Source organism: Bos indicus, chromosome 8 (assembly GCF_029378745.1).
Source record: "Bos indicus isolate NIAB-ARS_2022 breed Sahiwal x Tharparkar chromosome 8, NIAB-ARS_B.indTharparkar_mat_pri_1.0, whole genome shotgun sequence".
Classification (NCBI taxonomy): domain Eukaryota; kingdom Metazoa; phylum Chordata; class Mammalia; order Artiodactyla; family Bovidae; genus Bos; species Bos indicus.
In genome coordinates, this window is record NC_091767.1 from 7,066,970 (window position 1) to 7,092,112 (window position 25,143).

Below are 25,143 nucleotides of genomic sequence, written 5' to 3' on the forward strand. Positions count from 1 at the left end.
CCAGCCAGCTATAAATATGTTGGACATGCCAATGACCACTTCTTTGAAATCAGTTAATTTGTCAGAACAGCTCACAGAACTTGGATAAAAATTCCACTTACTAAATTACCAGCTTATGATCAAAAGATATAACTAGAAACAGATGGAAGAAATGCATAGGGCAAGATAAATGTGAAGGGTGAAAGGCTTCCATGCCTTCTCCAAGTATACCTCTCTCTCTGAATCTCTATGTGTTTAGCAACCCAGAAGCTCTTTGAACTTCACCCTTATGGAGTTTTATGGAGGCTTCATTACTTAGGCATGATTCATTAAATTGTTAGTTATTCATGATTGAACTCAAACCCCAGTCCCTTTCCCTTCCATGGAGGTAAGAGGTAAGGGAGATTGAAAATGCCTACCCTGTATTCACAAGGTTTGCTCTGCTGGTGTCCAGTATCTCTCTGTGGGTGGTTTCTGAAAGTCACCTCATTAACAAAACAAAGGGCAACTTTATTCCTCTCAACCCTTAAAAAATTCCAAAGTTTTTAGTAGCTCTGAGACAGAAACTGGGATTAAGCTCAAATATATATGTCTTATCATAAATCACAATATCACAACTGGAAATAAACTATATATTTCCAAATAATAATATGTCAAGGAGGAATTAAAACAAATTAAGGAATAATTTGAATTTAAATCCGAATAACTACAATATATGTAAATTACACGGTATTTACACCAAAGCAGTGTTTTACAGGCGATGTACAGTCTTATATAGCTCAGCTGCTAAAGAATCCGCCTGGTGCAGGAGACCCCGGTTTGATTCCTGGGTTGGGAAGATCCCCTGGAGAAGGGAAAAGCTACCCTCTGCAGTATTCTGGCCTGGAGAATTCCATGGACTGTATCGTCCATGGGATCGCAAAGAGTCAGACACGATTGAGCAACTTTCACTTTCACAGTCTTATATACACATGTTGAAAAAAAAAAGGAAAAGACTGAAGATGTATTGATTTAACTTTATATGTCATGAAGATAGAAAAATAACACTGTAGATTTAAGGCAATTAGAAAGCCATAATACATCAGGAGAAGGAATCAATGAAATTAAAACAAATGCACATGGAGAAAATCAGCAAGCAGAAAATTTGGTTCATTAAATGAACTTAAAATATCAAAACTCATGAAGAAAATAAAGAAAAAACACAGATTACCATGAGTATAAATAGAAAGGGGACATCACAAATGAACATGTATAATGAAAAAATGAAAACTTGACAATTTGGATAAATAAAAAAGTTTATTGTACAAGTCAAACTACCAAATCAACATTAGAAATAAATATATTAAAGAGGTTTAATTAGTGTTTCAGAGAATTGGTCAAATAACTTTTTCAGTGAAATCTTTAAAAACATAAGACATATATACCATTACTTTCACAAGAACTTTAAGAAAAGGAATAGTTAAAATTGCTAAAATGATGATACACTCCGAAGCAATCTAGAGATTAAACGTAATCCCTATCAAAATACTAATAGAATTTTTCACATAAATAATTCTAAAATCTGTATGAAAATATGAATGATCCCAAACAGCAAAAAAAACACTTCAGATCAGATCAGTCGCTCAGTCGTGTCCGACTCCTTGCAACCCCATGAATCGCAGCACACCAGGCCTTCCTGTCCATCACCAACTCCCGGAGTTCACTCAGGCTCATGTCCATCGAGTCAGTGATGCCATCCAGCCATCTCATCCTCTGTCGTCCCCTTCTCCTCCTGCCCCCAATCCCTCCCAGCATCAGAGTCTTTTCCAATGAGTCAACTCTTCGCATGAGGTGGCCAAAGTACTGGAGTTTCAGCTTTAGTATCATTCCTTCCAAAGAAATCCCAGGGCTGATCTCCACAAAACAGGGGTTATCACACTCCATGACTTTATACTCAAAACTATGGTAATCAAAACACTATAGTACTGGCACAAAAGCAGATGCACAGATCAATGAAACAGAATATAGAGCCCAGAAATGAATCTACACTTACATAGGCAATTAATCCATGACAAAGGAGGTCATACAATGGGGGACAGACAGCCCCTTCAATAAATGGTGTTGGGAAGACTGGAAAGCTATCTGCAAAAGAAAAAACTGGACTACTTTATCACATTATAAATAAAAATAAACAACATGGATTAAAGACAGTATAAGACCTGAAACTATAAAACTTGTAGAAGAAACATAAGCAGTGCACTCTTTGACACAGCTTTGGCATTATTTTTTGCATCTGTCTCCTCGGGCAAGGGCAACTATTTCACTTAGTGTAATATCTTCAGTTTATGCATATAGCATGTGTCAGAATTTTATTCCTTTTAAAGTCTGAATAATTTTCCATTGTACGTATACTCCACATTTTATTTATCCATTCATCTTTTGAGAGACATCTTCATTTTTCTAACTTATTAGGGTTTTTTTTTTTTTTACATCTAACAAATATTTAAAAGGAGATGTGAGATATTCAGCCAAAATGATTCCAGAGATTAAGTGAAAGATCAGGCATGAAAACATAAACCTGAAAGTCCTGGCATAGGCCTTGATGATATCATACTGAGACAGTGTGGTCACAGGGATCAAGTTCAAGTTACCAGAAATACCTTCCCTTGTTCCTGATTTCACAGAAGAGAGACAAGATATTTGTGTGAATACTGACCAACAAAGACTGATCCAGTCCTTTAGGAGATTTTACCCGTGTGAATACTTTGCCTCTCAACCTAAGGAGTCAAATTTCACAGAGATTGTCCTAGTCCTCAATGCAGGGTTATTACTATACAAAGATGGTGCTTCTTGAGCAGAGAAATGGGAATATTTGGTTGTATTTACTGTTGTTTCTAGAAGTAATTGTGGGTCCTGGGAAACACCTGTCATATCTGCTAGAGCTAACATTAGGCAGCATCAGCTCCTGACCAGAGACTCCAATCCACCATTCATGGACGAACTGAACACAGGTCCCCTCAGAGGTAAAGCAAATTTTTTTAAATCAATAATATTAATGTCATTTTTGTGTACCTACAATACACCAGGCACTCTATAACAGTTATATCTAATTATCACAAGGGTCTTGTGAAGTAGGGATACTGTCTGGCATATTATAACTACTTGGGAAGATCCCTTGGAGAAGCAAATGGCAACCCACTCCAGTATGCTTGCCTGGAAAAATCCCATGGACAGAGGCACCTGACAGGCTACAGTCCACAGGACTGCAAAAGAGTCGGACACAACTGAGCTACTAAGTTGCCACAACAATAAATACTAGTAAATAAAGAGAGAGAGAGACAGGAAAATAGAATGTGGTCAGCATACAAGGGTGGTTTATTAGGAATATTCAGGAACTTCAACATGAGATCAAGAAACAGCTATTATGACCTGGCACTGGTTGGGCACAACTTTTGACATTCATCATCTATGTGGCTAGCACTGCTCACTCTACCCTGATGTTCCCCTGTAGACTTCCCTGCCCTGACCACCACCTCTCCAAAGCAGCATCTACACAGGCACACACAGTGTGTGGTTAAAGATGCTCCTCTCCCACCATTTCTGGTGGGTGGCCACAGCTGGAACCGGCACCGTCTCTTGCTCAGCCCCACACAGCAGACAGCCCAGGCTAGTCAAGGTGCCTCCAAAGCAGCTCTTATTTTCCAACGCAGGTAACCTTACCTAGGACTGGACCCCTCCCAAGGTGGCTCCCACCCCACCTAGGGCACCCAAATGAAAAATACCTGAGACAAATGAAAATGGAAATCCAATATTCTAAAAATCAATAGGACATAGCAAAAGCAGTTCTAAAGAGAAAGTTTATAGAGATATTGACCTATTTCAAAAGAATAAGAAAAATCACATGTAAACAATCAAACATTACATTTAAACAAATTGAAAAATAAAAATAAACAAAGCCCAAATTTAAGAGAAGGAAGGAAATAATAAAAATCAAAGAAGAAATAAAAGAAATAGACACTAAAAAAGAAAATATTAATGAAACTGGTTTAAGAGCCAGCCCTTTGTCCGAAAAGATAAACAAAATTGACAAATCTCTATCCAGACTCATAAAGAAAAAAGAGCAAGGGCTCAAATAAAATCAGAAATGAAGAGACATTATAACTGATACCACAGAAATAAAATAATCATAAGAGACTGCTGCAAACAGTTGTACAACAACAAACTGGAAAACCTAGAAAAAACAGATAAATTTCTAGAAACACACAAAATTGCAAAACTGAACCAGGAAGAAATAGGAAATATGAATAGACCAAATACAAGTAATTAAAATGAATCAGTAATCAAAACAATCCCAACAAACAAAAGTCCGGGACTAGATATTAATAATTTCACTGGTGAATTCTATCAAACACTTTAAGAAGCATTAATACCTCTACTTCTCAAACTATTCCAAAAAACTGAAGAGAAAGATTTTCAAACTCATTCTACAAGACTGATACTATCCTGATAAAAAACCCCAAAACAGTAAATATATATATATATCTCCGTTAGTAAAGAATCTGCCTGCAATTCAGGAGACCATTTATATATATATAATACATAAGATATATTATATATAATAAATTTATTATACATATAAATTTCCAATATCTTTGATGTCATTGATGCAAAATTACTCATCCAAGTACTAGCAAGTGGAACTTCCCTGATGGCCCAGCAGCTGGGACTCTGAGAGTGCACTGAAGGGAGCACCAGCTCAGTCCCTGGTTCGGGAACTAGGATCCCATATGCTGTGTATGTAGCGAGGCCAACAAACAAACATTAGCAAGCAAAATTCAACAACACACGAAAAGACTCATACACCGAGATTAAAGTGGAGTTTATTACAAGGATGTAAGTATGATTCAACATCTGCAAATCACTCAATGTGATTTACCAGATTAACAAAACAAAGTTTAAAAGTCATATAATCCTCTCAAAAGATGTGAGAAAAGAATCTGATAAAATTTTATTGATAAAATTCAATGTCAATTTATGATAAAATCTCTCAACAAAATGGGTATAGGAGGAATGTACCTCAACATATTAAAGGCTATTTTTGACAAAGTTACAGCTAAAATTACACTCAACAATGAATAGCTCAAAGTTTTTCTTCTAAGATCAGGAACAAGACAAGAATGCCCACACTCATTGCTTTTATTCAACATAGTATTGGAAGTCCTAGCCAGAGAAAATAGGCAAGACAAAGAAATAAAAGACATCCAAATCAGAAAGGAAGAAGTAAACCATCACTGTTTACAGGTAATATGATACTATACACAGGAAATCCTAAGGACTCCATCGAAAAACTGTTAGAACTAATGAATTGAGTAAATTTGCAGAATATGAAATTAAGATAGAGAAATCTGTTGTATTTCTATACAGTAGTAATGAACTATCAGAAACAGAAATTAAGAAGTAATACCACTTATAATTACCCCAAAATGAAAATACAGGAGTGATGTCAGTATCTTGGTGGCATGAGATGTTCCCTTTGTCTCTCCTCTTCTATCTATAAGCAGTAAAACATCCGTAACTCAACAAAGGCACCTCTGCCCCACACACCCCATTATGAGAAAATCCTACATGTCGTGTACTAAAGGTAGGTGACCTGGACCACACAAAGGAGCTGGAAGCACAAAACAAAGGAAGTGGTGCTTATAATCGCAGACCCCCAGCAATGGTGGCTGAGCCTACAGTCCCAGCCAGCTGAGCAGCCTCAGGACAAGCCACACGCACCACACCAAGTGCACAGCAGAGTGGTGCCTGCAGCCACAGGGAACCTGACAGCGGGCATAGTGGGGCCTGCAGCTCTGCCCCTCCCGTGGTGCAGGTGCCCACGATTCCACCCCTCCTGCTCATAGCGGAAGAGTTTCTGAACCCGAAAATCCTGGTCATGGCTGAGACACCTGTAATACTTGTTTCCCCTCCCTCTATTCCCCACCTTGCAGTGGCAGAGTCTGTGACCAAGTAGATCCCAGATGTGGTGGGAAAAAACCACCATCCTGGTAGCCCAGTCAGTGACACCATTTGTGGTGAGGCACCACTGGCCCTGGTGGCACAAACAGCAAGGAGGGCAGCAGGCAACACATCTGACAGAGGTGGTAGAGGGTAAAACATGCCAATTCTAAAATATAACCAGGGGCAGCACCAGGTAAGAGAAAATAAAAGCTTGTACTATAGAGCACACCTCAGTTCAGTTCAGTTCGGTCGCTCGGTCGTATCTGATTCTTTGCGACCCAATGGACTGCTATATGCCAGGCTTCCCTGTCCATCACCAACTCCCGGAGCTTGCTCATACTCATCAAGTCGGTGATGCCATCCAATCATCTCATCAACTGTCATGCCGTTCTCCTCCTGCCCTCAATCTTTCCCAGCATCACGGTCTTTTCCAGTGAGTCAGTTCTTCACATCAGGTGGCCAAAGTATTGGAGTTTCAGCTTTAGCATCAGTCCTTCCAATGAATATTCAGGACTGATTTCCTTTAGGATGGACTGGTTGGATCTCCTTGCAGTCCAAGGGACTCTCAAGAGTCTTCTCCAACACCACAGTTCAAAAACATCAGTTCTTCAATTCTTCAATAGCACCACCTATTGGAAAACAAAAAAGGCATCGAATTATTAATCTGTTGACTCAGTAGAAGCAAGTTTAAAAAAAAAAAGATTTACTTTAGAAGAACATTATTCACTACTTCACATGTGCTTGCAGAAGAACAAGTCATCAAGCACCGTGAAGAACCTGCATAACGCAGTGTCACAGAAAGAAAATGACAATTCTCCAGAAACCAAATTTAAGCTTAAACTCATGGAATACTACAATCTGAGAGAGAATTCAAAGTAGCTGTCACAAAAAAAAAAAAAAAATCATAGAGCTACAAGAAAACTCAGAAATTTTCTTCAAGGATAAAATTACTGAACAGAATGAATACTTTACTAAAGAGACTCAAACTATAAAAGAGAACTAAACAGAAATTTGGAAACTGAAGAATTCAATGAGTGAGATGAAGAATGCATTGGAGGACTTCCCTGGTGGTCTGCCTGCCAATACAGAGGACGTGGGTTCAAACCCTGGTCTTAGAGGATCCCACATGCGGTGGAGCAAATAAGCCCATACGCCACAACTACTGTAGCCCACACACCCTAGAGCCTGGGCCTCACAAAAGAAGCCACTTCGGTAAGAATTCATGCACTGCAGCTATAGAGTAGCCCCTGCTCCCTGCAACTAGAGAAAGCCTACACGCAGCAGTGACAATCCAGCACAGACTATAAATAAGCAAATAAACTTTTTAAAATAAAGAATGCATTAGAAAACATTAGAAATAGCACAGACCCATATGAAAGAGAGAATTAATGAGCTAAAAGATAGAAATCTAGAAATTATACAGATAGTAGAGGAGAGAGAATTAAGATCTAAAAAACATGAAATTCTATGAGAACACAATTCAGCTGGAATTCTGTCACTTCCACTTAGCTTTGTTCACAGTAATGTTTCCTAAGGCCCACTTGACTTCGCACTCCAGGATGTCTAGCTCTCTAGGGTAAGTAACCACACCATCATGGTTATCCCAATCATTTTTGTGTAGTTCTGTGTATTCTTATCACCTCTTCTTAATCTTTTCTGCTTCTGCTAGGTCCTTGCCATTTCTGTCCTTTATTATCCCTATCTTTGCATGAAATGTTCCCTTGGTATCTTCAATTTTCTTGAAGAGAATTCTAGTCTTTCTCATTCTATTGCTTTCCTCTATTTCTTTGCATTCTTCACTTAAGTTATTCTTATCTATCCTTGTTATCCGCTGCAACTCTGCATTCAGTTGGTTGTATCTTTTTTGCCTTTCGCTTCTCTTCTTTTCTCAGTTATTCATAAGGCCTCCTCAGACAGCCATTTTGCCTTCATGCATTTCTTTTTCTTTGAAATGGTGTTGTTCACCACCTCCTGTACAATGTTATGAACCCCCATCCATGGTTCTTCTTTCATTTTTATTCTGCTAGAAATATTTTCTGATTTTCCTTGTTGTGGTTTCTTAAGTACACTTATCATTTAAAGGTGGACATGTAATTTCCAAATACATGGGGTTTTTTAAGTACTTTTGATATTAATTTCTCATTTTGATATTAATTTCTCATTTAAATGCCTTCTTCTTTGCCATCACCCTCTATTTTTTCAGTCTCCTAACTTTATTGAGGTTTTCAATGGCTAAGTCAAAGATCTCTCTTGGTAAATGTCATATTGCACTTAAAAATATGTGGGTTATTTTCAAATATCATTTGATATTGATTTCTAACATAATTTCACGATAAGAGAACAAACTCTATATGATTTCAATACCTTTAGACCATGAACTTTTTGCACCTTGTTTTATGTCCCTGAATATGATCCAGTGTCTCCTAGTTTATAATCTATGGGACCTTGAATAGAATACGTATCCTACTGTTGTGTGAAAATTGTATAAATCTTAATTATATTGAATTGGTTCATGGTGCTTTTCATGTCTACTATATCCTTCTACCTTTCTGTATATTCACTCTATTAATTCTTGAGTTTGATATCAAAACTCCAACTAAAAATCTTAATTTATGTACTTACAAAATAATTGTAATATATAGTGGAATTATATGTAATTTTGTTCTGCATTTCCAAGTCTCTGGTAAATGTGTTACCATACTTTCATAATTTAAAAGAGGAAAGAGGAAAAATAACAATAGTGTCCACAGATATACAAAGGCTTATAAGAGAATATGATGAATAGCTGTAAGCTGACAGACTGTATATATGACTGGTTTCCTAGTTAAGGAAATAGTTTTGGACCAGGAGAGAGCATCATATGAAAACTGAATTATGCAGCCTCAAGGCAGGGAAATTCCAGAACCTATGAGAGAAGGGTAGGATAGAGCCTTCCCTAGTGCCTTCGGAAAGAATAGAACCTTGTGGTTCTATTAATACTGATACTGGACTATTCACTGATACTGGACTTCTTGTCTCCAGAATTGTAAGGCAATAAATTTCTGTTATATCACTGATTTTTCCATACTTTGTTAGAGCAGCCCTAGTAAAATAATAAAGAGATGAACAAAGTCACAGTCAATTTGGCCATTTTTAAAAGTGGCTGTGATGAAAGCCAGAGAGAAAGTGAAATTTTCCAATACTGGAAATAGTACAGATATAGACATCCTAATGTGGAAAGGTAACAGAAAGAAACCAGCAGACTCCAAACTTGTAGACCTGCCAATAACCTTCTCTGGGTCCCAGGCATAAAATCACAAGGATTATCAATAATCTTGCTTCCCTGGTTTACTCCAGCCAACCTGCTATTTACCATTAATTTATGACATCAAGTTTTAACTGCCAGTTAGTATATTTGCCTGTTAAATTTATTCCCACATTGTTCCCTTACTCAACTCTTTCTTCTTCTAAATTTAGCTGACCTTTTTAATGACAGTGTTTCCATAAGAGATTAATTATGTGCACACATGAAGTGTCTCTGAGTTATTCAGTTACCTAAAAAGAAGTAGGGGAATGATCAAAGTATTGAAACTAAAGTGCTTATAATGTATGTTTGGAGCTCAGTGGTTGAGAGTCAGGAATACATACCAATTTATTCATACTGAAGAGTAATTAGAATTAAAGTTTGAAAGATGTTGGAGCCACAGTGAGAATGGGTTTTAGCCAGTTGTCACCATCTGTAGAACTAGGAGACTCTTGTTGCTGAGCAGCTAAATCCACAATTTAATCAAATCAGAGACAAAACACAAAGGGGTTTAGATTTCTCTTTGTCATATGAGGTCTGGAAAAAAAACTCTGTCAATAGAAATAAGCATTACAAACTCTACGGACATGGCTATGGCTAGAAAAGACCACGGGAATTACTAATTCATCTGATAAGTCGTGCAAAGAATTTGACTGTGTAGAACAGTAACACCAGCATTTATGTATATCTGAAAACACACACACATGAGTCTTTACCAAGTATTTAGATCATGAGAGGGAACTTTGGCACTGATTATTCCCTATTTTACTCTGGTTTGTTTGGTTGGGAGCCACAAAACTATGTTATTCATATTCTAGATAACAGTGAATTAAGCTATACATGAAAGTGAGAAGGGATGTGGCAATTGGGGTACAAAAGATAGATGAATTTGGTCAAACGGTGAGGAGACAAAAAGAATTTATGAAAAATGATGTACAACAGTCTACTTGGCAGGCTCTGTACCACTGTATACCTCAGTACATCATTAATATTGTTATATTCTCTCAGAAGATGTGGCCTCTCTACTCACTGTATAAATAATGTAATGGGGGGAAATGTAGTATTGCTTAAATATTCTTTGGAATTTGTTCTCCTGCTACCTGCTTGTAAGATGAGATATTAGAAATAAATTCTGATGATATCATGCTACTTAAGTTCATGCTCAACAGTACTCTATTACTCATAAATACTTCACTGTTTAATCACAGTAATTCATATTCCATAACAATTCTAAAATATATACCAAGAGCGACATGGAGAATAAACCAGCATATTAGGATTATACTTACCATTTAGAAATACCAGCCTCAAAAATTTCATTTAGTACCATGCTTTCTTCTCCTGGGTTCTTAAGATTTGGGGAAATATTCCTCCCATTTAGTACTAGAAAAGTATCCAAGTACCCTAGGAACTCAGGTCACTTTAATGGTGACAATAGTGTTTGGCCTGAAACAAGTCTCCCACCAAGAATTTGCAACAATCAAGCAAACACAAGGTATCATACCAGATCCTGTCTTAAACACCACAAAATGCAGAATTATTGGAATTACAGTCAAAACTAACATTTTTGAAATGTAATCATTACAACTTGAGAAAACAAAGAAAGTGGAGCTTTCAACTGAAAGCTATGTATTGATTGAAGGAATTTAGAATCAGAAAGTGAAGAATATGAAAAACAAAGCTCAAATTATTGCAAGCATAAAGAGTTGAAATATTTTTTTACTTCATTCTTTAGTCTAAAGTATCAGACTGCTGCTGCTGCCGCTGCTGCTGCTGCTAAGTCACTTCAGTCATGTCCGACTCTGTGTGACCCCATAGACGGCAGCCCACCAGGCTCCCCCGTCCCTGGGACTGTCATCCCAATTGGTAATTTCCTCCTTTGACGCATTCCCCCACTAGTACTCTGTCTTCCAGCAGTGTTGACAGTTTGTTGTAGGAATAAGGAAAGTAAGCAAAAAGGTTTAATCTAGTTTGAGTTGAGGATTTTAGGTGACGGTGGTTGAAAGTGATGGAGCCTAGAGGTAACCATGAAGATTAAAAGTAAAATGGAAAAAAAAATTGGAGAAAATTAGAAAGATTTAAGAGCAAATAAATATACTGAGTAATAGTTACAATTAATTTTTTATGTAAGCATCAGTACAGTCATGGGTGCTAATAAGATGTCAGAGGTGAAAAGGAGTTGCAGTGGTAAAATAACCTGAGTGTTGTATGGGTTGTCTGCATGCTTGCTTAAAAGAAGATATGGCTAAAATTAGACAGTAAAGAGTCTGCCTGTAATGCGGGAGACCTGGGTTTGATCCCTGGGTTGGGAAGATCCCCTGGAAGAGGAAATGGCAACCCACTCCAGTATTCTGGCCTAGAGAATCCCCAGGGACAGAGGAACCTGGTGGGCTACAGTCCAGGTGGTTGCAAAGAGTCAGACACGACTGAGTGACTAATAAATCAGTAAATCAGACAGATGTCCAAACTCTGATGTTTCCATAGGACTGATTGAGAGTTAGTTGGTGTAAGAGTGAAAAAGAAAGATAAATAGAGGTGCAATGAGACAGCTACTGGTTTAGTGGATTGAAAGTGGCTTAGGTAATCCAAGCAAATTGCAACCAGAACACTAGTGCGTGTATCATACAGGAATTCTAAACACAAAAATTTTCTTTTTTGCTGACTTCACATTGTTGACAGGTTTAATAGAATTGTGTAGGAATAAGGATAGAAGTGTGAGGAGAGAGGTTTCTGTTTCTTTTCATGAAAATAAAATTCCAAGAGGAAAAGAAAACTGATTCTAGAGAAAAGACATCAAATGTAGAACCAAGGTTTTTAAAAAATTGAGCAGAAATGGGCACATCATCCAGGATATGACAGGTCTGCCTGGAAAATCCCATGGATGGAGGAGCCTGGTGGGCTGCAGTCCATGGGGTCGCTAGGAGTTGGACACGACTGAGCGACTTGACTTTCACTTTTCACTTTCATGCATTGGAGAAGGAAATGGCAACCCACTCCAGTGTTCTTGCCTGGAGAATCCCAGGAACGGGGGAACCTGGTGGGCTGCTGTCTATGGGGTCGCACAGAGTCAGACACAACTGAAGCGACGCAGCAGCAGCAGCAGAATCAGGCAATTAGCATTTCTATAGGACCTATTATCAGAGAAGGCAATGGCACCCACTCCAATACTCTTGCCTGGAAAATCCCATGGACAGAGGAGCCTGGAAGGCTGCAGTCCATGGGGTCGCTGAGGGTCGGACACAACGGAGCAACTTCACTTTCACTTTTCACTTTCACTTTTCACTTTCATGCATTGGAGAAGGAAATGGCAACCCACTAAAGTACTCTTGCCTGGAGAATCCCAAGGATGGCGGAGCCTGGTGGGCTGCCGTATATGAGGTCTCACAGAGTCAGACACGACTGAAATGACTTAGCAGCAGCAGCAGCAGGACCTACTATGAACTCTGTATTTGATCAGGGTGTTCTACAACCCTCAAAGGTGACTTCATTTTCTTCTGTTTTTCCAGTTTGTCCAGCTGTTCTTGATATCATTACTTCAGGCAGTCTGTGTACTTTAATGATTTGACAAAGACAGTTGGATATTCATTAGATAAATAAAAATGGACATTTTATATGTGAAATGGTGAATGCAATTTTACAAATACCTACTGTGTATCTTTGCCTCAACCACTCTGTCTAAATTTGTACTCAAGACCATCAAATTATTAGGCTTATGTAGTTCTTTTATGTCTCCTACGTTGTGTAGAACAATGTCAGCAGATTATGTGCTTTATTACTATGTTATTCAAGGAAGAATGTAACATCAGTGTTGGCAAACAGGCATTGTGCCTGTACCAGTTTCCTCATTTTTACAAATGTGTGATAACACATTTGTATTATTCCTGTCAAACTTTGTGTATAGGTATTCTTCATATAGGCTACATACTTTTTATAAAATTTGTACATAGGAAGGTTGAACTTGGGAGTTGGTTACCTTGTAATCCAAAAAATGAGGGAACTTAGATGCCTTCACCCTTGTAGAAAATAATACCTGCCCCAACATTTTCCTCCCTTTTTTAGTGACTGACTGATTCTCCTTGCATTTTTGCATTTATTTGGCCTTCAGTATATGGTCGTCCCTTGGTATCCATGGGGTGGATGGTGGTTTGAAAATCCCCCATGAATACCAAAATCCACAAATGCTCATGACCTTATGTAAAATGTTGCAGTGTTTGCATATAAGCTACTATGCACATTTTCCCATACACCTCAAATCATCTCCAGGTTATTTAAACTAACTAATACGAATGAAGAAAGCTGAGCACCAAAGAATTGATGTTTTTGAACTGTGGTGTTGGAGAAGACTCTTGAGAGTCCCTTGGACTGCAAGGAGATCCAACCAGTCCATTCTAAAGGAGATCAGCCCTGGGATTTCTTTGGAAGGAATGATGTTAAAGCTGAAACTCCAGTACTTTGGCCACCTCATTCAAAGAGTTGACTCATTGGAAAAGACTCTGATGCTGGGAGGGATTGGGGGCAGAAGAAGAAGGGGATGACAGAGGATGAGATGGCTGGATGGCATCACTGACTCGATGGACGTGAGTCTGAGTGAACTCCGGGAGTTGGTGATGGACAGGGAGGCCTGGCATGCTGCGATTCATGGGGTCGCAAAGAGTCGGACATGACTGACTGAACTGAATACGAATTAAATGTTACGTAGAAAGTTTTAAATAGGATGCAAATATTACACAAATATCTGTCAGTGTGCAACTCAAGTCTTGCTTTTCAGAACTTTTTGGATTTTTTTCCTGCACATTTTTGATTCACACTGGTTTAATCTGGAGAAGTGAACTTTGTAGATAAAGAAGGCCACTGTGCTCCCATCTCTAACTCTTACTTTCTCAGCAAGTTGGATTTCCTACAATTATACATTTCCAGATGATTTGAAAATGTTGTCCTTCTTAAGAGAATAATCAAATACAAACATATTTGAGACACAAAAAAGCATAGTAAGTTATCCAGGGGAAAGCAAGGAGTAGGTGAGAGTGTTGGGGTCTGAACCAGGCTTATGTGTATCCAATGTCCTTCAACTAGCTAAACCTTAGTACAGTCAATACAGCACTCCTGGTTGAAGGAGCCATCTTCTAATAAACAAAATCTGTATGCTTAATGAACCCCATAGATGCTGCCGTCTATGGGATCACACAGAGTCGGACACGACTGAAGTGACTTAGCAGCAGCATGCTTAATGAAAATATTAATTTCAGATCTATACGGAAAAAATCCAAAATGGCATAAACTTTGCAGAGATCTTTTGAAAATATCCAATAAAACTGCCTTAATTTTTTTCCTTAAAAAAAAAATAACTGAACAACACGTATCACAATCCATGGTCCTCCCATCCCAAATATAAAAGTGCCTATTATTGAGTGACCCCACTACTCTATGTGTAAGACAATTGATTCTTTGATCCTTAGAGTTGGACAGAATGAAAAGAAAAGGCAGAATATATTAAGAGGTGGCAAGAATACACAAACTATACAAAAAAGATCTTCACAACCCAGATAATCACGATGGTGTGATCAGTCACCTAGAGCCAGAAATCCTAGAACGTGAAGTCAACTGGGCCTTAGGAAGCATCACAATGAACAAAGCTAGTGGAGGTGATGGAATTCCAGTTGAGCTATTTCAAATCCTAAAAGATGATGCTATGAAAGTGCTGCACTCAATATGCCAACAAATTTGGAAAACTCCACAGTGGCCACAGGACTGGAAAAAGTCAGTTTTCATTCCAATCCCAAAGAAAGGCAATGCCAAAGAATCAAACTACTGCACAATTGCATTCATTTCACACGCTAGCAAAGTAATGCTCAAAATTCTCCAAGCCAGGCTTCAATAGTACATGAACCATGAACTTCCAGATGTTCAAGCTGGATTTAGAAAAGGCAGAGGAACCAGAGATCAAATTGCCACCACCCATTGGATCATCTAAAAAGCAAGAGAGTTAAAAAAAAAAAAAAAAAAAAAAACATATACTTCTACTTTATTTATTGAGTATGCCAAAGCCTTTGATTGAGTGGGTCACAACAAACTGTGGAAAATTCTTCAAGAGATGGGAATACCAGACCACCTGACCTGCCTCTTGAGAAATCTGTATGTATGTCAAGAAGCAACAGTTAGAACTGGACATGGAATGACAGATGGTTCCAAATCAGGAAAGGAGTACATCAAGGCTGTATATTGTCACCCTGCTTATTTAACCTATTTGCAGAGTACATCATGAGTAACGCTGGACTGGATGAAGCACAAGCTGAAATCAAGATTGCCAGGAGAAATATCAATAACCTCAGATATGCAGATGACACCACTCTTATGGCAGAAAGCAAAGAACTAAAGAGCCCCTTAATGAAAGTGAAAAGAGGAGAGTCAAAAAGTTGGCTTAGAACTCAACATTCAGAAAACTAAGATCACGGAATCTGGTCCCATCACTTCATGGCAAATAGATGGGGAAACAGTGGAAACAGTGACAGACTTTATTTTCTTGGGCTCCAAAATCAATGCAGATAGTAACAGCAGCCATGAAATTAAAAGATGCTTGTTCCTTGGGAGAAAACTTATGACCAACCTAGACAGCATATTAAAAAGCAGAGATATTACTTTGCCAACAAAAGTCCATCTAGTCAAAGCTATGGTTTTTCCAGTAGTCATGTATGTATGTGAGAGTTGGACTATAAAAAAACCTGAGCACCGAAGACTTGATGCTTTTGAACTGTGGTGTTGGAGAAGACTCTTGAGAGTCCCTTGGACTGCAAGGAGATCCAACCAGTCCATCCTAAAGGAAATCAGTCCTGAATATTCATTGGAAGGACTGATGCCAAAGCTGAAACTCCAATACTTTGGCCACCTGATGTGAAGAACTGACTCATTTGAAAAGACCCTGATGCTGGGCAAGATTGAAGGCAGGAGGAAAAGGGGACGACAGAGGAGGAGAAGGGGATGATGGCATCACTGACTCAATGGACATGAGTTTGAGTAAACTCTGGGAGTTGGTGATGGACGGGGAGGCCTGGCGTGCTGCAGTCCACCGGGTAGCAAAGAGTTGGACATTACTGAGCTACTGAACTGAAAAGAAAAGGGAAAACAGAAGGTAGGACAGGTAATAATTAGTTACATGAATGAGAGAAAATAATGATATATGTATTTTTGTAATATATGTCCTAAGTAATGTGACTAATTTATCACTGAAAATAGAAAAGAATCACTATAAAGTGGTAATTATACCCAGTCAATATGTATAAATAAAAATTCCCTTTATTTTTTTGTAAATGAAAAGAAGATCTATATCCTCCTTCCATTAAGGCCTTTTTGTCTTACTTATTTCTGTAGACATGTCCACACAGTGTCATATATTTAGAGGACAGAACAATGAACCACTATCTGTCCTTCCTCAAGGTTCAACAAGTTGTCCCCCTAGGCCAATCACCACTGCTTTGGACACCTATAGTCTCACTCTGCCTCACCTTACTTGACAGCAATGCAATGCAGTATCATGAGCCATGCCTTTAGCCAAACTTTTAGTTATTTTAACCCATGCCCTTCTCATCACCCTTTGTCTTAATTTGCTTATAACTCCCAGATCTGTCTCTGCTCTTTTTTTTTTTTTTTTTTTTTTTTAGTGTTATGGCTCTGGCATGGTGACTCTGACAGAAAACAGATCAGAAGCTTGTGCTGTACACCACCAGCTCACAGTGCTGTGGCCTGCTCTGTTCTTAGGCTCTCACCACTGGCTCCACATGATGTCATAAATGGCTGGGGGTAAGACACCGGTGTATGTGAGGATCAGTCTCCTGCTGCTCCGGTTGGGGGTGTTTCTATTCCTTTCTGGATCATCCTCCATTGAGCACTCCCAACACCATGGTCTTCCAGAGGTGGTGGTACCCTTGAAGATAACATATGCTGGCAGCAGCATGAAGCCTCCTGGATGGCTCTCTTACAGCCTGCGCTTTGGAGGCCAGAGACACATTCTTCACATGAAAGTCAACAAGCTTTTGTTCTCTAAACACCTACCAGTGTTCACCTACACAGACCAGCATGGGCTAACAGAGGACCAGCCTTTTGTCCAGAATGACTGCTACTATCAGGGTTACATGGAAGGGGATCCAGAATCCCTGGTTGCCCTCAGTACATGTTTGGGGGGCTTTCAAGGAACATTACAGATACATAACGTTGTTTATGAAATCAAGCCCAAAAGGCTTTCTACCTCATTTGAGCATCTGCTATACAAGATGGTAGATGAGACAGAACTTCCACCCAAGAGATGTGGATTAACAGATGAAGAAATAGCACGACAACTGAAATTTCTTCAAGAGAGTGTTAATTATACTTCGAAGCAAAGTGGATATGTTGGCTGGTGGACTCACAGGCGTTTCCTTGAACTGGCAGTGTTGGTAGACCACGGTCGGTATCTTTATCACCAAAGTAATTCCTCAAGTGTGCAGTCTGAAGTATGCATGGTTGTCAATGGAATAGATAACTTTTTACATTCACTGGATGTTAATGTGGTTTTGATTGGAATCGAGATCTGGTCTGAAGACAACCTCCTTCCAACAACAAACATAAGTATTCTCTTGGAAGAATTTTGCATGTGGAAGGGAAGAAGTTTTAATACCCGCTTACCACATGATATTGCACATGTTTTCATAAAGGAGAATTACGGCCGCCTTCTTGGCTTGGCCTACGTTGGAACTGTGTGTAATCAACTTTATAACTGTGGGGTTGATAGCTTTCTGAATGACAAACTGCACGAGTTTGCATATATTGTATCACATGAGATTGGTCACAATCTGGGTATGCGACATGATGATAAAACATGTGAATGTGGAAGTAGAAAATGCATAATGTTTCCAAGTAAAACTGTGGCAACTCGATTCAGCAACTGCAGTTATGCTTCATACTGGAATGTTGTTGGAAAAGTGAGGTGCATGCACATTTCACCAAATCCAGAGAATATCTTCAGGCAGACACGCTGTGGGAACAGTGTGCTTGAAGAAGGAGAAGAGTGTGACTGTGGTTCCACATATACATGTGCAAAAGATCCCTGCTGTCAGTCAGACTGCACCCTGAGAGTTGGGGCTACTTGTGCTTTTGGCCTTTGCTGTGAGAACTGCACGTTCATGCCATCAGGCTCCATGTGTAGGAAAGAAGAAAATGAATGTGATCTTCCAGAGTGGTGCAATGGGACATCCTATCAGTGTCCAGAAGATGTGTACATGCAGGATGGGACCTCCTGCACAGGCGGTGGTTACTGCTATGAAAAGAGATGCAATGACCGCAATGAACAGTGTAGGAAAATTTTTGGCAAAGAGGCCAAGAATGCAAATGAGAATTGCTACAAGGAAGTGAATATGCGAGGTGACCGTTTTGGTAACTGTGGTCTCACAGCCAGTTCATATATACAATGTGGAATCCCAGATATTCTGTGTGGGAGGGTTCAGTGTGAGAATGTGACAGAAATCCCCCTCCTGAGAGATCATTCTACTGTGCATTGGACTCGAATAAATGGAGTCAGCTGCTGGGGTACAGACTACCATCTTGGGATGACCATACCTGATATTGGTGAAGTGAAAGATGGTACAGAGTGTGGTGCAAATCATATCTGCATCGAAAGGAAGTGTACTTTTATGCCCAGTTTCGAAAGTGGTTGTTCACCTGAGACCTGCAATATGAACGGAGTCTGCAACAACAGACAGCACTGCCACTGCAACTCCGAGTGGAACCCTCCCCACTGCCAGGAAAAAGGCGCTGGCGGTAGTGTGGACAGCGGCCCACCGCCAGGCAGAGATGACGTGCAGGACCACCATTACCTGCTGCTATTTCGCTTGATTCCTTTGTTTTTTATGTTATTTTGTTTGTTAATGTGGCTGTTTAAGAAACTAAAAGAATTAATTGGGCAAGAAGAGAAAAGTGCTCCAGCTGAACCTCAGTGAGAAGGACAATGTGTTGAGACAATACTTAAGGAAAAAGTACCAAATGTTCTTATTTCACCTAAGGAAAAAGGGAAAAAGTTCCAACTTCATCTTAGAAATAAAAGCCTAGATTTGTGATTAAAAAAAAATTCAAAATCTTTGAAGTTTCTCACTGTTTTGTTTTTAGTTTAGTAGACATGTTACATCATGTGTCAGAGATCACAGAAAACCCGAGATGTTTCATTATTCTGCATCATAAATATTACCAATTAAACAATGAGTAAAAATATGCTAATTCCCAGAACATTTTGTTATTTTAAGCAATTTAATGCTTAATTTTTCATAAAATTATCTGTGTGTTTCCTGAGCAAAAGCACAGCTCACACAGTGTGTATGTGTGAGTACTTTTTATTTGCTCTCTTAATTCTAAACATCCTTCTCCTTTGTACACAGTGAATGGAAACCTACGAATTTCATTTCTTCTTTGCCAGTCCTCTTCTTATTCATTTCTGCTAACAGAACTAGAGGGAGACTGGGCAGACTGGACACCTGGGAAATTTTTCACCACTGTTTATGTCAGTGTTGTATCTTTAACAGCTCTTTCTTTACAAGAAGGTAAATTTCAGTCTGTGTTTTATTACTATATACTCAAACATACATATACTGAGTTTTCATATCTATGTATAATAGTTCATTACATTATATTTATATATTAGTGATTCCTTAATGGACATTAGTTTTCAGCTTCAGAGATACTGGCACGGCCACCAAGCATCTTACCTTTCTCAGTTTTCAGTCCCAGGTCCTTGAGTTATCAAATACCCGAGTCCTAGAGTGAGCCCTAGATCTATGGGACCTATTCAAAACATGTAGGTTTATTAATACTACCTCTTCCCTTCAAGCCCCAGCCCGAGCAGTAACAGCTACATCTTCTTCTTCATAACTCATTGCTATCCCCATGGTGTGCATTCCTCTCTTTGACTGAACTCTGAGTGGTACAGTATGTGGCATAATGGAGAACACAGAAAGGAGTCTGACATCAGAAGATTCGAAATATTCACGCTACGGCGCTTACCATCTTGGGGACATAATTTAGACTTAGAATAACTTTAAAATCAGAAAAAAAGAGGAAAATTATATGTGCCACTCAAACTTCATAACTTTTATTTCTAAAATGGATGAAAAACATGCTTGCAATTCTCTTTAGGATATGTAAGTCATAGCAACCATCTTTCCTCTAGAAAAACCCTACATAATACCAACTATATTTTAAGAACCAAATTTAAGGACATCAGAGAGCTGAAGCAACAACATAGAGTAAAAAAACTAAAACTTCAGGCATCAAAAAGGATTTCTGAAAATTTGGACACTTGCTAGCTATGTTTTCCCCTGAGCACTTGCTGATACTGTATGTGATTTAAGCATTAGGTCTGGCCCAGTGAAAGGACATCGGCTGAAGGAAGAAGTACCCAGTGCTCTTAGTTACTAGCCAGGGCTAGATTCACAAGTTAGACATTGCTGCTGCTAAGTCGCTTCAGTCGTGTCCGACCTTGTGCAACCCCATAGACGGCAGCCCACCAGGCTCCCCTGTCCCTGGGATTCTCCAGGCAAGAACACTGGAGTGGGTTGCCATTTCCTTCTCCAATGCATGAAAGTGAAAAGTGAAAGTCAAGTTGCTCAGTCATGCCCGACTCTTAGTGACCCCATGGACTGGAGCCTACCAGGCTCCTCCGTCCATGGGATTTTACAGGCAAGAGTACCGGAGTGGGGTGCCATTGCCTTCTCCAATAGTTAGATATTGAGGGGCTGCTAAATCATAATCATTTTTTCCCATGTCTCCACCACAGCTAACCTCCCTATTCATGCTGAGAGTCCATACAGACGCCTGCCAACCCCCCGCAGAGCAGTTCCACAAGGGTTCTGGAGCAAGGGGCTGAGCTAGAGACAGGGGTGCAGTTCTTGGCTGTGAGAGACAAAGGGGACTTGCCATCATGGCTGCATCTGAACAGAGAGACAGATGCTTACATAATCAATACACTGGACCTCCATCTGTTCATGGGTCCTACTTGCTTCAGCACCCTCTTCCTTGTAGGCAAAGGTCCTGGGGCGATGCAGAGGGAGGGAAAAACACACACTTGATGGGAACAGAGCCAGATCAATTCTGGCTCTCAGGGCTTCTGTTCCTGAAACTTGTGATCAGACCCCCACCTCTGACAGGGGGTTGATGGCCACTAGGCAGAGATGAAGTCTTGCCTCACACAAGGCACTGGCCCTAGCCCCTTCATATGCAGCCCCATCACCTGCCAAGGCTGTAGTAACCAGGAAAGACATGTATCTACATCAAGTCTGTACTATCATCAAAAGTACTGGACACACACAGCCCATATATGGAAGCTCACATGTAAGAACCTCAAAAGATAACTGTTTTACCTAAATTATTAGAGGCAGAGAAAGTTAAGCAAAGTGAAAAGGCAGAGAAACTACTCTCAATTAAAAAAAAAAAGGAACCACTGAAAATAATGAAACAGAAATCAACAATTTATCAGATACAGAATTCAAAATATTGGTGGTAAAAATGTTAACTGAATTAAGAAAAGTAATTGATGTAAGCAGTGCCTGTTTTAACAATGAACAAGAAGATATAAAAACTATGCAATCAGACATGGCTAATTCAATTACTGAATTTTTTTAAAAATTGTATAAAGAATGAATAGCAGAATGAGTGGTTGTTGTTGTTATTCAGTCACTAAGTTATGGCCAAATCTGTGACACCATGAACTGCAGCATGCCAGGCTCTTCCATCCTCTATGATCTCCTGAAGTTTACTCAAATTCGGGTCCATTGAATTAGTGATGCTATCTAACCATCTCATCCTCTGCCACCCATTTCTCCTCCTGTTCTCAATCTTTCCCAGCATGAGGGTCTTTTCCAATGAGTTGACTCTTCACATCAGGTGGACAAAGTACTGGAGTTTCAGCTTCAGCATTTATTCTCCCCATGAATAATCAGGGTTGATCTCCTTTAGAATTGATCAGTTTGATCTCCTTGCAGTCCAAGGGACTCTCAAGAATCTTCTCCAGCGCCACAATTCAAAAGCATCAATTCTTTGGTGCTTTGTCTTTTTTATGATCCAACTCTCACATCCATACATTACTACTGGGAAACCAAATCTTTGATTATATGGACCTTTGTCAGCAAAATGGTACTTCTGATTTTTAACATACTGTCTAGTTTTGTCACAGCTTTCCTTCCAAGGAGCAAACATCTTTTAATTTCATGGCTGAAGTCACTGTCTGCAGTGATTTTGGAGCCCAAGAAAATAAAATCTGTTACTACTTTCACTTGGTCCTCTTCTATTTGCCATGAAGTGATGGGACCAGCTACCATGATCTTAGTTTTTTTTTAATGTTCAGCTTCAAGCAAACTTTTGCACTTTCCTCTTTCATCCTCATCAAGAGCCTCTTTAGTTCCTCTTCACCTTCTGCCATTATAGTGGTATCATTTGCATATCTGAGGTTATTGATATCTCCCCTGACAATCTTGATTCCAGCTTGTGATTCATCCAGCCTGGCAATTAACATGATGTACTCTGCATGAAAGTTAAATAAGCAGGGTGACAATACACAGTCTTGTCATACTCCTTTCCAAATTTTGAACTGTCTATTGTTCCATGTCCAGTTCTAACTGTTGCTTCTTGACACACATACAGGTTTCTCAAGAGAGAGGTGAGGTGGTCTGGTGTGCAGTGATTTTGGAGTGATTTTGATTTTGGATCTCATTTCTTTAAGCATTTTCCACAGTTTGTTGTGGTTCACAAAGTCAAAGACTTTAGTGAAGTTAATGAAGTAGAAGTAGTTGTTTTTCTGGAACTCCCTTGCTTTATCTATGATTCTACGAATGTTGGCAATTTGATCACTGGTTCCTCTGCCTCTCAGAAACCCAGCTTGTACATCTGGAAGTTCTTGGTTCATGTACTGCTGAAGCCTAGATTGAAGGATTTTGAGAATTACCTTGCCTAGGATGTGAAATGAGTGCAACTGTACCATAGTTTGAACATTCTTTGGCATTGCCCTTCTTTAAGACTGAAATGAAAAATGACCTTTTCCTGTCCTGTGGCTACTGCTGAGTTTTCCTAAGTTGCTGACATATTAAGTGCAGCACTTTAATAGCATCGTCTTTTATGATTTTAAATAACTCAGCTGGAATTCTGTTACTACCTCTAGCTTTCAGCTACCCAGGTGGTGCTAGCAGTAAAAAAACCCCCTGCCAATGCAGGAGACATAAGAGACACGGGTTTGATCCTTGGGTTGGGAAGATCCTCTGGAGGAGGGTATAGCAACCACTCCAATATTCTTGCCTGAAGAATCCATGGACAGAGGGGCCTGGCCAGCTACAGTCCATAGGGTCACAGAGAGTCAGACTCTAAAGCAACTTAGCGCACACATACATACACACACATATATACACATGCAAAATTATGTCATGTACAAATAAAGACAAATTTACGATCTTCTTGTCATTCACATGCCTTTTATTTCGTTATCATGCCTAACTGCTCCAGCTAAAACTTCCAGTACTATATTAAATAAGAGTGCTAAGAGGGGACATCCTCGTCTTCTTCTTGATCTTGACAAAAAGATTTCAATTTTGAACAACTGAGAATAATGGTGGTTGCGGGGTTGTCATATAAGACCTTTCCTATGTGAGGTGTGTTTCTTCTATAACTATTCTGTGGAGGATATTTATCATGAAAAGATGTTGTATTTTATCAAATGATTTTATGCATCTATTGAGATGACCATGTGGCTTTTTGTTCATTCTATTAATGTGTCCCATATATTGATTTGTGTACATAGAAATATCTTTGCATCCAGCTAAAATGCCAATTGGTCACGGTGTATGAACATTTTATTGTGTTCCTGAATTCATTTCCTAACACTTTCTTGAGAAGACTTTCATCTATCAGAGTGCTTATTGATATGTAAACGTTTTCCATGTTTTATATTTCCAGTTTCTTTATTCCTCTGTTTCTGCCTATCTTTATAAATTGATAACTTTCCACAGGTATGCCCTATTTTCTTTTTTCTGTTTCTAGACTATACTCCAGATTTTTGCTTTGTAATTACCCCGAGGATTACTGAAAATATCTCATAGATGAAACTGTCCATCTTATAATGATAACAAATTATCTTCATTTGCCTATAGGTCACTCTTTATATGTTTGATGTCACAATTACTATCGCTTTTAATGATGTGTATTTATTAACAAATGATAGTAGTTATAGTAATTTTTCATAATTTTTCTTCAACCTCTACACTATTGTTAAGTAGTTAATACTCCATTCTGTTATACAATTAGAAATTTCTAAATCTAACTAATTTTTCACATTTATTAGGGCATTGTGTACCTTAGGGTTCCATATAGCTGATTAGTTTCTTTCATGTTAGCTTGAAGAACTCCTTTCAATATTCCCTGCAAGGCAGGTCTACTGGTGATAAACTCCCTTAGTTTTTGTTTGTTGGGGAAAGTGTTTATCCTTCCAATATGAATAATAACTTTGAATGATAGAGTATTCTTAACAGGCAATCTTTTAATCCTTTAAATTTGCCACTGTAGTTTCTCCTGACCAGTAGGGTTTCCACTGTGAAATCCACTGAAAGCTTAATAGAGCTAATTTGTAAATTACAATCTGCATATCCCCTCCTTACCTGGACTGCAATCAGAATTACCTGATTGTGATAGTTTCAGTATAATCTGTCTCAAAGAATATCTTTTGCATTGAGATAATAGTGTGAAATATTAGTTTCTTGAACTAAGATCTCCTAGTATGTGCAGTTGTGGGAAGATTTCTGCTATTACTAATTTAACTAAATTTTCTATCAACTCACTTTCTCTCTTTACCATCACACAATTATTTAGATATGCACCATTTCAATGGAGGCCCATAGATAATGTAG

The 25,143-nt window shown here is 39.0% G+C and overlaps 1 protein-coding gene across 1 annotated transcript; it reads left to right on the forward strand.

Moving 5' to 3' along the window:
- Positions 1-6,709: 6,709 nt before the first annotated feature.
- On the forward strand, positions 6,710-20,275 carry LOC139184496 (disintegrin and metalloproteinase domain-containing protein 20-like). Its single transcript, XM_070794388.1, has 2 exons — positions 6,710-7,534; positions 16,897-20,275. Exon 2 carries the CDS (start codon positions 17,026-17,028, stop codon positions 19,204-19,206), a length of 2,181 nt encoding a protein of 726 aa, XP_070650489.1. The 5' UTR covers positions 6,710-7,534; positions 16,897-17,025; the 3' UTR covers positions 19,207-20,275.
- Positions 20,276-25,143: the final 4,868 nt, after the last annotated feature.

Excerpts from the sequence above, each read along its gene's own strand:
- LOC139184496 (XM_070794388.1), top strand. The coding sequence starts at position 17,026 with ATGGCTGGGGGTAAGACACCGGTGTATGTGAGGATCAGTCTCCTGCTG.